This window comes from Pseudoliparis swirei, chromosome 11 (assembly GCF_029220125.1).
Source record: "Pseudoliparis swirei isolate HS2019 ecotype Mariana Trench chromosome 11, NWPU_hadal_v1, whole genome shotgun sequence".
Taxonomy (NCBI): Eukaryota; Metazoa; Chordata; class Actinopteri; order Perciformes; family Liparidae; genus Pseudoliparis; species Pseudoliparis swirei.
The window spans coordinates 20,370,860-20,386,532 of NC_079398.1; the positions used below are offsets into that span (position 1 = coordinate 20,370,860).

The 15,673-nt window shown below is 43.1% G+C and overlaps 1 protein-coding gene across 7 annotated transcripts in view; it reads left to right on the top strand.

Moving 5' to 3' along the window:
• The window catches only part of map4k5 (mitogen-activated protein kinase kinase kinase kinase 5), a 31,555-nt gene extending 17,358 nt beyond the window's left edge, over positions 1–14,197 (top strand). The window contains exons 15-36 of one of the 7 annotated variants that reach the window (XM_056425814.1): positions 637–708; positions 1,712–1,770; positions 1,894–1,961; positions 2,439–2,477; positions 3,047–3,091; positions 3,445–3,487; positions 3,598–3,811; positions 3,909–3,932; positions 4,037–4,122; positions 4,538–4,579; positions 4,824–4,908; positions 4,998–5,077; positions 5,376–5,436; positions 6,177–6,291; positions 6,441–6,499; positions 6,779–6,882; positions 6,997–7,174; positions 7,518–7,586; positions 7,701–7,793; positions 8,082–8,152; positions 11,356–11,411; positions 13,266–14,197. In XM_056425814.1, the coding sequence (XP_056281789.1) occupies positions 637–708; positions 1,712–1,770; positions 1,894–1,961; positions 2,439–2,477; positions 3,047–3,091; positions 3,445–3,487; positions 3,598–3,811; positions 3,909–3,932; positions 4,037–4,122; positions 4,538–4,579; positions 4,824–4,908; positions 4,998–5,077; positions 5,376–5,436; positions 6,177–6,291; positions 6,441–6,499; positions 6,779–6,882; positions 6,997–7,174; positions 7,518–7,586; positions 7,701–7,793; positions 8,082–8,152; positions 11,356–11,411; positions 13,266–13,353 (1,751 nt within the window). In that variant the 3' untranslated portion in view covers positions 13,354–14,197. The remainder of the gene's footprint in view (positions 1–636; positions 709–1,711; positions 1,771–1,893; positions 1,962–2,438; positions 2,478–3,046; positions 3,092–3,444; positions 3,488–3,597; positions 3,812–3,908; positions 3,933–4,036; positions 4,123–4,537; positions 4,580–4,823; positions 4,909–4,997; positions 5,078–5,375; positions 5,437–6,176; positions 6,292–6,440; positions 6,500–6,778; positions 6,883–6,996; positions 7,175–7,517; positions 7,587–7,700; positions 7,794–8,081; positions 8,153–11,355; positions 11,412–13,265) is intronic. The other 6 variants (XM_056425815.1, XM_056425816.1, XM_056425819.1 and 3 more) reach the window with 6 other exon arrangements.
• The last annotated feature ends 1,476 nt before the right edge of the window (positions 14,198–15,673 follow it).

Below are 15,673 nucleotides of genomic sequence, written 5' to 3' on the forward strand. Positions count from 1 at the left end.
ATGTCAGTCAGTCTGGCTGTGTATGTTGATAGAAGCCCGTCGGCTTGTCAGAGGGTCATCCCACTAATCCTGCAGGACTGGCTGGCACTTTTTCAGACCAGAGCATGTGGTAGTGTGTATAAAAATAGCCTGGGGATTCAAGGCAGAGGGAGTGGGTTTAGTGGAGTCCTTTAACTTAACTGTCCCTCATTTGTATTTCAATGAATAATGTGGAAAAAGCTTGTCTGAAGGGCTCATAAACGTTTCTTTAGGAATTTGTTTCTCGGTCAACATGTGTTGATACTGGATTTGGCAAAGGATCATTCTTAATACATTCAATAAATTTATTATTTTGCAACCCTTCAGGGAAGTTGTTGTGCGTCTGTGTTGTCGTCAGTAGTTGTAGATAAAGTTGAACGCTGCGTCGTGTCGGAAGTGTGACTGTTTCTCATTTCATCATTTTGGGTTGCTGTCGTAACAGTCCAGCGGTGCGCTAAGTGTCCTCGTTGGTCGCTTGTCCTATTTATCTGTCGCGTTACTCGCTGGCCTCCTTTTGTGATTTGTGCTTGTTCGTACCGTGATTGTACCAGATGAACTTCCTGTTTAGGTGTATCTACATTTCTCACAATTACATCTGACTTTCCCTCCTACGTGAAGCAAACAATGGGAAAGACCGAGGAGGGCCATGCTCAAGTCCTAGCTTCACTGAGGGCCACGGGGGGGACGCAGGTCAGTGACAGAGTAGTGAGACGGTGTGTGTTTGCTCCACTCCCAAGACTTCCTGAGAATTCAGATAACATAACAGAACATTGTGTTTGAGATTTGAAGTGGCACTAATAAGGTGAGTTGATCTGCATGTGGTGGCTACTTACAGCTTATTTATCTGAAATACAGTTTGGACGTTGTGATATCTTGGTTTCTGTCAGTCAGACTTTAATAAACATGACATTGTGGATGACTAATCGGATCCTAACAACAAAGTAAAGGTTGACTCGTACGTCCCACCTGATTCCTCAACTTTCTCAAATGTATCTCCGTCTGTTGGTGACTCACCTTCCTCGCTGTTATCTGTGTTTTAAATACTGCGGCCTTCACATTATAAGCATACATCGAGCAGAAAAACACACACTACGAAAGAAATATCTGTGGTCTTGAATACACAGTTTCTTTGTTAATGAGAAGCCGATTATATGGGAGTATTTATTGGCAGGTTGGTTGATTTTCTTTCGCCTTCATACCTACAGAAGGACCACTCCTGTTTATACTGGACACTAAACCGGTCTCCTCTGTGGGATCGACTGTTTGACAGAATGTGACCTCACAACTAAACTAAGAGCAATCTGGTCCATTATTTGTTTACATTTCTTGCTCTCTCACCAATATGTCCCCAAAGTGAACACATCTGTTCAAGTGTGATCTGTGTTTGTTTCTGGTGGCCGACGAGTCTTTAGGCTCCGGACCAAATCTTCACATAGTATCCTAAAGTATCTGTGCTGTTATGGCAGGTACATTGTAATGGAAGCAGTTGATCCGCTGTTGCTTCCTTCTTTCTTGCGTGTGATTTTCTGTTGAATTTTTTCTAAGGCTCCTGCTACTAATGCACGTGAGTACTACTCTCAAGGCTTTGTGTGTCTTGAAGTGCTGGCCACTGATGCCCTCTAGTGCCAAAGGGGTGTGTGTGTGTAAGAAAAAAATGTAACACAAAACTGAACACATTTCTTTTCATTTACAGTCGACAAGCTCCAGTTTGAACCACCTCTCCGGAAGGAAACTGAGGCTCATTCTGAAATGGTGATAATCGTATTCAGTTTAGTCAATCAGTACTGAAGGGCTACTTTCTTTTACGTGATGTCGAAGAATAATATCTACAAATGAAGAAAAAAATGAATTCTCTTTGTGTGCATCTTTCCACAGGATGTGAGTAAAGATAATGACTTCCCTTCCCCCTGGAGTCCCTTTGCAGAGGGAGGAATAACAACCAGGTAATCCATGGAAACTGTTGTCACGGGAACTGTTCCTGTTTACCCCTCCTCTCTCTTTCACACTCTCGCTCTCTCTTGACCTGGCATGTTTATCAGATGGATGCATCCCTAAATTCATTCAGAGAAAGGAAACTAATACGTGGTTCAAGTTTTGTGTCTTTGGAGTCTGTTCAAATTTAAATAAATTGCAGGGTTACACAATATGAGCGGCAGTGTTGAGTAACAACATGTAGTTTGTAATTCTGATGAAAGGACTGACTATATAGCATATAAATGATCCTCCGTAATCGGAGTTTGAATTAACCTGCTTCTTCTCCAGAGCTAACCGGTGTCTGTGCATGAACTCACTCTCCCCGTCTGCACTTCTCTCTGTTGCTTTGTCCTGTAATCTCCTCCTCACTTGTTCAATGTGCTTTGACTGTGTTTCTCCCTCCACTTCTCGATGGCTGTCGGGCTCTCTCGTCTTGTCCCACGAAGGAGCCTTCTCAAAAGCGTTGAGGACGAATTGTTCCAACGGTAACACTTAACACTGTGTGTGCTGTAGTACCCGACCTCCTTCATCCACCCCACCCATCGCCTGGTCCCTATCCCTTTTTGCAATGACCCCCCCCCCCTCCCTCCATTCACCTGCGTGGTGTGATAATAGCTGCAGATCAAAACTTGTGCATACATGACAGTGAGATGCACAAGGAGACCGTGAACTAATGTAGCATTCAAATAAAATATCTTGTTTGCTCAGACCTAACCCTGCACGGAGAGGGCTGTACAATAAAGCTGTTATAGAACTTCTACTAGCCAAATAACTTTTTGATTTGTGTCTAGACTGCATCTAAAATTCTTAATTTGTAAAACTTACGACAAGAGTGAACATAGTAGGTGATGAAAGACCTCAGAGATTTTTGTTGGAATTGAAGCTCTCTAGGGTTCGAACGGCTCCACCCCCCCCCCCCCCCCTTCATTTCCTTAGAGTCATACACTCCTTTTCTCTAAGGAGGGATTAAACGTAAATATTTGCTCCATTACCTCCGCTCCCAAACGCGTGAGTCTTGTTTTCCACACTGATCGCTGTGTTTGTTTACCTGCAGAGGACACATCGCCCATCTAGAAGATGCCTTTGAAGGAGTGGAGCTGTGAGTGATTTCATTGCATACAGATTCGCACAAAAACATTGGCAACACGTTTTTATGACGCCCATGTCTATAATGCATTATCGACATAACAATAGGTATGAGCAGGCATGAATATTCATAAGGACTTTTAACAGTAATCATAACATGCCTTGTGTATCACTTTTGTAAATATCATAATGTATTGTAATTCCCATAGTTGTAATACATTATAATCGTATACTATATGCAGTAAAATCACATAACGCATAATTATGTATATAATGTATTATTATAGACACGGTCGTCATAGAAAGTCCCAGCTAAATATCCATGAGTGTCGTTTACGTCTTTCTCAAAAAATACCTCCATTTCAGGTCAACTCTGAAGCCAGGGCTTCCTCCTCCTCTGCCTCCGAAGGTGAGCCCCCGAAATTATATATAATGTTTTGCCGTCTAAATTTTCCCCACGTCGTACGTGGTGCTTTGCATTCACATCAAACTGATTTCACTCTTTTTTTTGCCTCTCAGCCCCGATTAAACAGCTCGTCAGAGGAGCCCGGCCTGAACGACGAGAGGTCTCTGACGGTCCGGAGGTTCCCGAACTCTGAGAACAGGCCGAGCCAGGTGGTTCGCATACAGAGCACACCGGAGCACCTGGGCAACAAGGTGGAGCGCTCGCCTCCAGATTTCCTCTCCGTCAGCGTCAGCAGCCCCGGCCTTCTGTCTCACGCCTCTGATCTTGGTGAGTCTTTAGAGATATTTACACATACATGTGCAATAACCTGTTCATGTGGCAATCAAGCGAGTGTCTAAATGATAACTTGTTTTATGTTTACAAGCTCTCAGTAAACCTGAATGTAAAGGTAAGGGAGCCTGATGTGAATGCGTCTGATCTTTGATTTTAGATTCTGGTTCTTTGACAGTCTGATTAATCGCTATATAACAAATGTAATGTCCATCTTGACAGATAATGATTCGGATGACAGTGTGAATGACGGCAGTCCCAAGATGCCACCCAACCGACAGCACCGGAAGGAGAAGAAGGAATTCCCTGTGAGTCTGGAGATACTCCACATTATACTACGTTGCAACATCTATTTAAATTGTGATCAGACACACTTCTCATTGTTAGTTTCATGTGGTTTTATATATATATTTGGATATTATATTGTATAATCTCCAACTAGCTGGCTGCCCTCGCACTAAATCCTCAAATATGATGTTTTTCCCTTTTGTCAGATCCAAACACTTAACGGTTCAAGAGGGAATTGTGGCATCCACTCATGTCGAACTTTAATTCCCGTTGACAGAACGCACACAAAGACAACACTATGTAGTTGTCTGCGGCTCATTGTTGAGGCTGAAGCTAAATGAAGCCGCTGAATTGAAAGTAATTGTTGCTGAGTTCTCTGTGTTCTGCATCTCCATTTGTTGTGTTTTTTACTTTGTTTCCTCTGCTCCTCGTTAGAAACCAGCGATCAACGGTCTTCCTCCCACTCCTAAAGTGCTGGTGAGTGAATCCTCTGCATTGTCCCTTGCAGCCTTCACTCTTCCCTGCTGGCCTGGTTTCATGGGCATTGTCATTACACTCTTGTCTGAGATGCTGCTGTACTTTCGTAGATATTCTGTGTCCACAGAGCTTTCTGCTTTGTGGTTGCTCCAGCTCCAGCTCATTGAACCCTGTCTGACATTTCGGCAGCTTCACTGAGCCAGAGGCTGCCTGTTCTGAGCAATGTTGCTTTTTATCATTTCAGATGGGAGCCTGTTTCTCCAAAGTGTTTGATGGCTGTCCTCTGAAAATCAACTGTGCCACATCATGGATTCATCCAGACACCAAAGGTACAGCTCTCCTTTTAACAAGCGTGTTCGCCAAACATCTTTTATTTAGTTCACAACTTAATTTTAAAAACCAAACATTTTTCTTCTAGATCAGTACCTAATCTTTGGAACGGAGGAAGGCATCTATACGCTGAACCTTAATGAGCTGCATGAAGCCACGATGGAGCAGGTAACGGGAGTTAAATAAATCTAAAACCAATTATTACAACCTGGAATAGTTAAAGAATGACTTACTTTGTATGGAAAGTATATATTGTTATACAAGTGTAAGTGCTAGTTGTTTATTGGGCTTTTTAAAACATGTTTAACCCCACAAATAAATGTAGTCATTAGTACATCTGCTCGCTCTACAAAGTAACTCACGACATTCTGGTCAGAGGAGGTGTGAACAGTCAATTGATATTCTTTCGCCTGTTTATAGTCGTCTACCTATTTGGTGATTCTCCCACTTTTTCTTTCTTATGTAGCTGTTCCCGAGGAAGTGTACATGGCTGTACGTTATCAACAACAACCTGATGTCTTTATCCGGTAAGTGATGGACCTCTCACAGCCTCCTGCTTCACTGCCCCCTCAGTAACACGCTGCCTCTTTGTGTTAACTAGCTGCCTCTTTATGTTAACTAGTTGCCCCTGAGGGCAAGACGGTCACTCCATGGCAGCAGCCCTAAAATCACCGTTTCTTATGTTTGTCATCAGAGCCTCTGTGAACTTTGTCCTTGCAGTCCACTGATTCATGAGACACACATCTGGCTTTACAGCCTGTTCCACTCAGACATATTGGTCTCTGTAGGTTACAATGTATAATAGCTGCACGATCAAGTATAGTTTGTTTCTTCTATTAAAAACAGATGTGTGATCTAATCAGTTTACGGATGGGATTATAAAGTTTTGGTTTTACCCTCAGCTGTTTGCCCCTTGGTGTACCTAACCTCTGTTTTCTTCTGCTCTTCCCTTGGACACTGTCCACCCTCCTCTCCCCTGGCTTGATTTGATATTCTACTAACTGGCTTCATCAGAAGGTAATCATGCTTCACATCATTGTCACACTTCTGTTTTTACCCCTGCTGACATCTAACCTTTCTACATGTGAAACCTGCTTCATGGATCCGGAATGTTTAAAGAAAGATCAGAAAGGGTTTTTAAAATGCCGTGTAGAAAAGTGTACCCAGTTCTTCTTACATTCTAACTCCTGGCTTTAAATGCTGCTCCACTATTGACTAAAGCTTTTTAGTCATGAAGCTTATTAAATATATACTTTATCTGCTGCAGGTAAAACCTTCCAGCTGTACTCTCACAATCTCATCGGGCTGTTTGAGCAGCTGAAGAAGCCGGGCCTGGCGGCTCAGTTCCAGACTCATCGCTTCCCAGACAAGATCTTACCCAGGTGAGTTGTGTCTCGAATGTTTTTTTTTGCCACACTCATGCTGGCCCATCTTTTTGTTCTTCACCGTCTACCTCCTTGACAAACTAGTGATTCTAGACGTCATCGGCTCTTTTTAAAGTCACAACATCTTGGCTGTTTTCTCTCCTCAGGAGGTTTGCCTTGACGACCAAGATCCCCGACACAAAGAGCTGCCACAAGTGCTGCATTGGTGAGTGGCCCCCTCTGTCTTATTGACTCACCCTTTCATCATATTAGACTGTGTCAATGCATGATTAACATCTCAGTGAGGGCGTGTCCCACTTGACTTTGGTGTTCTGTCGTGTTTGTTCTGTCATGTTTGTTCTGTAAGCCGTCATTACTTTTCATGTTGTGCATTAATGTGAGGGGTTTGCATGAATTGACTTTGTGGTTTCTTCGACCACATCCTCTGATTATAAACCTCAAAGCACAACCAAGGTACACTTGGTGACAGTCTTTTCTATTTCAGTGAGAAATCCATATACGGGCCACAAGTACTTGTGTGGAGCGCTGCAGTCTGGGATTGTCTTGTTGCAGTGGTATGAGCCCATGCAGAGGTTTATGCTTATCAAGGTAAATTGGCTTTTTTCTTTTGTCATCTACAACTTCAATAACTCTCCACAAATGCCACTGGCTTTACACGTCAGAACCCCGTTGACACAAACTGGTGCTCTCTTTCTGCTGCAGCACTTCGACTTCCCTCTTCCCAGCCCACTGAAAGTGTTTGAGATGCTGGTGGTCCCGGAGCAGGAGTATCCTCTGGTGTGTGTGGCCATCAGCCAGGGCAGCGAGCTGGGCCAGGTGGTCCGCTTTGAGACCATCAACCTCAACTCCTGCTCCTCCTGGTTCACAGAGATTGGAACAAGTAGGTTTAAGCATGTTGTGGAAACAAACTCCCATGAAGTCAGCTGTTGTCTATCCACAGAATGCAATGCAGCCTCACGCCTCTGTGGCTTTATTATTCGTTTGAACATTCAGGCACATAACATATGATGACATGGCTTTTTGTTTACTTTCTAATCTAAAGCATGCTTCTTTATACTCATAGACACAAATAACCCCGAAGTAGAGTCAAAAGTAAACTGCATTTATTTTAAATTAGAAAACAACTAATACAGTAATTAAGAGGGAGTATCCACATCTATTTTGAATATGGTATGGGCTGATCTAGAACAGTATAGTTAATGTTGTACCTTTCCTTCCCACAGCTCATCAGCAGGTGGATGCAATCCACGTCACCCAGCTGGAGAGAGATACAGTACTGGTGTGTTTAGACCGTAAGTACAAGCTCTCTTCATCAGCAACTGTTCAAGAGGCTTATGTGCAGTCTAGATGTATATGTCTATGTTCTGCCACATCATTTACAGCCTTTTTATTGTTTCTCTCACCAGAAAATTTGAAGATTGTTAATCTCCAGGGCCGACTGAAGTCTAACAAGAAGCTGGCATCGGAGCTCAGCTTTGATTTCTGTATTGGATCCGTTGGTAAGCTTTCGACAGAAAGTCTTGGATCATACACTTAAGAAACAAAGTTATTCTGTGTAATACTTTACAGCAAAACATCCTTACCTTGAAGGGAATCGTCCAACTAACAAAACATGACAGAAAAGGACAGTTTCATGTGCAGCAAAGTTTCAGGTTACATTAACAAAAGGGCTTTTTGTAAACTCTAAATTAACAGTGTTGTTCCTCTTAATGAAGCTGGCAGGGCTTCAGTGGCTTCCTTGACCGTTGTGCACTGACACGTGGCCTCCTTCCTTTCTTCTCTCACAGTGTGCCTTCAGGACAGCGTTCTGGCCTTCTGGAAACACGGCATGCAAGGAAAGAGCTTCAAGTCTAATGAGGTAAAACAAAAAATCTATTTTATAGACTATATTGAAATACAAATTCTCAAAAGCGTCTCGTTTTTATAATGTACCATTTTATTGCATCTGTAGTCTAGAATGTTATCCTCACATCTTACGGCTGAGTGATATTTTAACTATTAGATACAACCGTCAAACTTTCCCAGTTGAATACTTAAATAAAGAAGAGCGTCATTTGTTCTACAAATTTAATAGAATTTTAGGTTTGCTTAAGCAAATTAGGCATTATCTAGTTTTAACAGTATCTAGTTATAACCTCAGGGAATTCAGGAGACACGGAAGTAAAATAAACACTTAAATGTATATTTTGGACGTTTTCGTTCCACTTGTCTGAAAGACTGAATGACAATGAAGTATCAGTATGCTTCGTAACGTGTTGCCTGTGGTTAAGAGCAGAAACTGTTGTCCCTTCTCTGAACACCAGCTCGTTTGTGCAACACACGGGAACACCTCTGGCTCTGAGTGCTGTCCGTTTAGATGCGTTGCGACATGCTGTAGGTGATCCCAGGAGATTAGACCTCAGGTGAAACCAGACAAAGTGTCTTTGTGTCAGGCCGAGGTAATGAATTTGTCCCGCTGTCACGGAGGCATCCCGCGTTAACCTGATCACGAGTGGCGCTCGGCAGCACAATAAAAGTTCAAGAGATCACGGGGAGGTGAAGCGTTCTGTTTTTATGAAAAGTGATACGCCGATCGGTGCCGCCCCCCCCCCCCCCCCCCCGGCCTTTTGACAGCTCGGCGTGTCAGACATGGTCCTGTGGCACTCGGGCGAAACAGAAGGTCCGTCTGCCAAGTCCACGCCGAGCTTGACGGTTCAACCACAGCAACGATTTTTTTTTAATGTCAGCCGCCATGCAAAATTCATGCTCGATCATAAACGAAACCCGTCGCACGGCAGACAGGGAGCAGCACTAAATAATTCAGCCTGCGTCTTGTTATGATTCCTCTCAGAAGCGAAGGCATTCAATGGGGGGCAGGCTTGATCCGCGCCGCTGTGGGTGCTTCTCTGAACACCCGAGACCTCGCTTAGACCTAAACAGATCAGATCTCTCCCGGGCCAAGGACTTACACCTAAAGTCCTAAATGTTTAAAGAAATCGTAATTTCTTTAATGTTTGAGTTTTATATATGTATTTCCTCATAGTCCTAGGCAATAATGCTACACAATAAATAGAATGCTTCAATCGACACCGTGATCGGTGATTGGTATTATCGGATCGGCAGATACTGATTTCAGTAATCGGTATTATCGGTGATCGGCAGATACTGATTTCAGTGATCGGAAACACTGGAGTTGATAAGCGTGTCTTGTCTGATCAATACACAACAGTGAGGTGCGTGAATGGACCGAGCGGCCAGCTGCTGATCACGCACTCAATAGCTCGACTACATGAATAGCAGTGCACAGACAGCCTTTAAAAATTTTGGGAGCACCCAAGACCCATTTTGACCCAGGAAAAAGTGCGCCCCTAAATTTTCTGCTTGCGCCCCTAACATTTTAAGTTAGGAGCGACTGTGCTCCTAGTTAAAAAAGTTAGTCTGGAGCCCTGTAATGTATATTTTGGACGTCTTCATTCCACTTGTCTGAAAGACTGAATGACAATGAAGTATCAGTATGCTTCGTAACGTGTTGCCTGTGGTTAAGAGCAGAAACTGTTGTCCCTTCTCTGAACACCAGCTCGTTTGTGCTACACACGGGAACACCTCTGGCTCTGAGTGCTGTCCGTTTAGATGCGTTGCGACATGCTGTAGGTGATCCCAGGAGATTAGACCTCAGGTGAAACCAGACAAAGTGTCTTTGTGTCAGGCCGAGGTAATGAATTTGTCCCGCTTTCACGGAGGCATCCCGCGTTAACCTGATCACGAGTGGCGCTCGGCAGCACAATATAAGTTCAAGAGATCACGGGGAGGTGAAGCGTTCTGTTTTTATGAAAAGTGATACGCTGATCGGTGCCGCCACCCCCCCCCCCCCCCCCCCCGGCCTTTTGACAGCTCGGCGTGTCAGACGTGGTCCTGTGGCACTCGGGCGAAACAGAAGGTCCGTCTGCCAAGTCCACGCCGAGCTTGACGGTTCAACCACAGCAACGATTTTTTTTTTTATGTCAGCCGCCATGCAAAATTCATGCTCGATCATAAACGAAACCCGTCGCACGGCAGACAGGGAGCAGCACTAAATAATTCAGCCTGCGTCTCGTTATGATTCCTCTCAGAAGCGAAGGCATTCAATGGGGGGGGGGGGCAGGCCCGTTGATCCGTACCCGCTTCGGTGGGTGCTTCTCTGAACACCCGAGACCTCGTTTAGACCTAAACAGATCAGATCTCTCCCGGGGCCAAGGACTTACACCTAGCAGGTGTCACACGCCGACTATCTCCCAGCTGTCGACAACTTTTCATTTCCCTTCAACCCGCCTGAGTGTTTGGAAGCGGCCCTTGTTCTTGACGGCGCTGCATCTCGTTGCTGGAGACACAATAAGTGATCCCAATGTGAACCGTCACCTCGCCACCAGCACTGAAACCGATTGACGGGTCCTTCAATATACAGACTGACACCAAACAACAACTAGATAATAGATCGTAATGTTTTGCGATGCTTCGTCAGCTTTATGTCAGTAATGTTTGTTTAACAGCAGGACAGATTATTAGAATCAGCTTTTTATTATTAAGATAAAATCAACTAAAATGATATATGCGTTATTTCTATAGTTTAAAACACAGACTGGGCCTTAAGAATATTTACACAGAACAATTTACTGGTTGTGTGACTGATCAAACACTGCTGGATGTTTTTCTTGAAGGTCATAAACTTTGGTCCGCAGTCTTGCAATATGAGCAATTCCAGAATTTAATTTCCCAAATGGCTGCTGTCAAAGAGTTGATATATAAACTGAAGTGAGCCGATTGATCCGTGCAGTGGAAGCGTGGAAGTCGTATCTTTGTTCTCCGCAGAAAGGCCGACTAATAAGTTCAGTTTCGGTAAACGCGACGTATACGATTGGTTTAATAACGAGTGTTTCCCAAGACAGAAGTCACTTACGCTAAAAATGTTAGGTTTACTTTTGAGGAGGTCTGCCTTATAACAATACTTGTTGATTCGTGTGTTTTTTTTAACGCGCCCGTGGCTCCACCAGTACGTCAGATACACAGGAAACCATTTGTCAGTTGTATTTGTGTTTCCTTCCTCAGGTGACCCAGGAGATCTGTGATCCAAGCAGAGTCTTCCGCCTCCTCGGATCTGACAGGTTGGTACAGAGATATTTCCGTCTTGAGCCGCAGGCGAGCAATCAAACACATCAAATCTCAAAGGGCCTCGACAACACATCATCCCCTCATCAACACTCAGGAGGACAGCTCGCCGCTCGCTCTGCCTCCTCGCTTACCCCGTTCGCCTGCTGCCTCTGGTGCAGCTCATCGCTCGATTTTTACTATGAATTCTCTTCATCGGTTGTTCTTAAGATGTTGCCTTCAGGTGACTCTAAACCCAGCTGATCCTGAATGCACCCATCATCCTCTTAATATGTTTTAGATGCTTCAATAAATTGTTTGTATGTATATTATATATTATTTTACAAGCTAGTGAGAAATGCCCTCTCATAAGTCTGTGATATCCCAGTGGGATTTTTTGAAATTGCATATATTTTCAGACCAGTATTCCAAAATAATTTAAAAGCCATTCTTAATACACATTGATTCTAATACCAACCTGCTCTGTGGCTGGCATTTTGATTTTTAAATAACTCGAGCAGCTATGAATGATTACATTACATTACTATGCTATGAATGATTATTTTCATTAATGACCAATCATTGTTTATATCTAGTTGTGTTGTCAATGGTTAGAAGATAGTGAAACATTATTATAATGCCATTAAGTCCCAGTAGATGTCATCAATTGAGTTTGGTCTGACCAATAGTCCATCACACAACAGCCCTAACCTGCATTAACGGATGCAGGGCTGCAACTGATGATCACCTCAGGTGGGATATTCTCTTAGTTAATTGATTAATGGCATTTGAGAAACCGGGAACAACTAAAGTTTGCTTAAAAAGTGGCTAAAATTATGGAAATACCATTAAAATAGCTGCGGATACATTTTTATCGTTGATCAACTAATCGTTCGAGCTCCTGATTGTTGGTTGGAGCTGCAGACGCAGAAGGATGTGATTTACCCCCCCCCCACACACACACGTACGTTCTCGGCGAGGCTCTCCCCGCTCAGTCGCCGATGGCTCCCGATGAAGCCGCCATGCCTGTGGCCCCGGAGCAAGGCATCTCTCTGCCCAGCCCGCCATGTTTTATTCACCGCCGGCCGGGCACTGCCAGCCTGGTTTGAGTGTCTCTCCGCTCCTCTGTAATTTCATCTGATGGAGCGGACAGTCGGACTGTCTCTTCCCTGCTCGGCTGTTACCACGCGGCATCTGAAGGTGCAGCCGCTGGCGTCCTGACGGACGGTTTACCGCGAGCCGTCCTCTGAGCAGATCGATACCTTTAACGTTACACTTTGAGTTTTGACATTCGTTGTTAATGCAGGTAAACGAGCAGCATTCCTTCCCCCGTTTACTAAAAATAAGCTTTTACATTTAAATGGCAAAAGTCAGCCTTCTTCGTATTTTTCCTCAACATCTGTCATTCCTGGAGAGACATTTTGTTTTATTCGGTTAAACCTTAAAAGGATAAATCTCCGAAACGGTTTTCTGTTTTCCATTTATTTACAGACGAGGTTACGTTGACATCACTGACCGTAAAATATCGCTGACACAATGTGCAGCATGGCAGGTAGAACACAAACATTCGACTGCCGAAAAAGCTCGTAAAGGAATAGTTTGACACGGGGGTTGTTCTTTTTGACCTGTAGAAACGAAAAAAAACATTTATTTTTTAACCTTTGAACAGAACAATTCTCGCCGTTATGCTAAGCTAAGCTACCCGGCGGCTCACTCTCTGTTGCTGATTGATGCCATGTTTGGTTTCCTTGTTGACAATAAACTCGTTACAGTCGTGGTTCTACGTTCCACCAGGTACCACGACCGCCATCTTTTTGTATTTCTGATGTTCCAACTGTGGCGCCTTGTGTTTTTGACTTCTTCTTCCACAGGGTGGTGGTTCTGCAGAGCCGACCCACCGACAACCCCACGGCCCTCAGCAACCTCTACATTTTAGCGGGCCACGAGAACAGTTACTGAGCAAAGTGGAGAAGATGCCTCAAGTTTTGTTTGGGAGAGAAGTCCAGACCTTCACGTCAGGTTCTGTGTCGAGGGAAAACGCCCGGTTTAAACCGGTTATCGGGAGCTTTTGTTACTGGTCACGGGATCGGCAGGTCAGTAAAAGAGGAGCCTCTTCAGGCTGGATTCATGAGTAGCCTTACACCAGAAGTGGAGAGCCAATTACAGCTGTAATGCAGATTATGGACTGGGTTACAAGCAAGCTTTTCTCGCGGTATTATTGACAAAAAGTGCCATTTTAAAATTCACAATAATTTGTGATTTTGTATTAGCAACACAGTGGGAGATTTATTGTGTTATTGTCTGCAGCATGTCACTCATAATAACCGTTAGTGGGCCTGAGAGGAGGATTTACAAGCTCGAGTCAAACTAATCGCTCAGTTTAAGGAGAAACCCAAGAGCATTGTGGGTTATTTAAGCAATATTTATTAACCTCATGCTAAGTGATGTGTTTGATTAACAGACAGCGCAGTCCTGCTGCGTGAGGTTTAACTACCTAGTGAACCGCTCGGGAGAAGCTTTGGGTTATTTTTTTCTGCTATGTAATAAAGTCGCATCTCTCCCGCTCTGCTGCATTTTTAGAAGTCTGATAAAATGTAAATTTTTTCCTTTACTTTCCTCTTTTATAGGCCTTTTACTTCTCATTATTTGCACCATGTAAGCACTTTTGTACATTTTTATTATTTAAAATAAAATGACAAAATGAGGGACAATGCTCGGTTTTGCTAACATCTTTGCATTCCCTTCGCAAAATGTTTAATGTATGCTGTTTTTTTTTTGTAATAAAAAAAAGCTGTTAACAAGATACATGAATGGACTCCGGTTTGTTGCTCGTGTTGTCTCCGGTTTGTTGTTCGTGTCGTGTGAGATTGGATTGATGATTGCAGAGATGCTCCTCGGTAGTGACGAGGGTCCGATGGGAGGAGCGGGGGAACACGGGTGAGTATTTGTTTCCATTATTTCACCGTTTAGTCTGCTGGTCCTCTGACATCACACACCTGCGGTAATTAGTCTCGGTGCGACAGGGCAGCGTGCTACAGGTACGTTTTAATCGTGTCATGTGATGTCAGACCCATTTGGTTTTCTTGACCATCACCAAAAACATGAAATGGACTCAAATGTGTAATAAAATACTTCTTAGGATGCAAAAACTGTGCAGCATAAAGTATTCACTCCTAATAAGAGATGTCAGATTCAGGTTGTGTAAGGACAGAAGCGTCAGTGGGTTCTCCCTCTGAGGGTATAGGTTATTTACCTGTGTGGGTGTTTTCCCCCATTGTTACCGACCGGAGGAGGCTGTTGTTTACCTGTCGTCTCTCATTTTAAACACATCTCTGACTCTCAGTCTGTCAGGTGTGAAAATCTATAAACCACAAACGGGCGTTTCCCATTTTTTGCTCATGGAGGTGGAGTCAGTCAGATGTTCCTATGAGAACCGGCTGGAAAAGGTAAGTTGAGTCGGTGGGTAGGACCGGATGTTGGGTGAATCCCCTTCAAAATAAAATCAAGAAATGAAACTGCCAGGTTTACTCACGGGGCTGATTCACACAAACATTATCAAATGGGTACACGATTGATAATGAAGTTTTCTTATTACATTTTTATATTGGCTGTGTTCTTCTGCTTTGGTCTCTGCAGCTGTGTTCTGTGTTATATTGTGTCCTTTTACATTTCATTTCAATATGCTTTAACATTAACACCGTAACAAGCAGTTAACTAATTCTGGGATTTTAAAGCTACTGAACTTGTGTGCTGAATTCTATTACAAATAATAAATGTTCACAACAGTGTTCACAGCTTGTACTTTACTTAAATATATTATTTTCTGCTACTTAATTCTGTCGTATACCTCTATTTGAGATGCAAGTATTTACATTTTTACTCCACAAAAAATAATCTGATTACTGGTTCCTTTGCAGATTAACAATTACAATATATTAACAATTACAATATATTATATAACTGGTTCCTTTGCAGAGAAAGTTCGCTGAGAGACGATGGATAATAATTACGTTACAATATATTAACAATTACAATATAGTAATACATACTATATGTATCATAACAATTACAATATATTATCAAAAAATAGTGTAATATATATTTTACAACTAACGATCCATGAGGGCTTACTTCCCAAGCTAAACAAATAATAATGAAATAAAACAAGTACCACGTTAACCAGCTGTGCGTTAATGCACCAATGACTAATTCAGGCAATATTTTGGTTCTTTTACTTGAATTTTTGAATGCAGTATGTTTACAGTGTGCTACTTCTACT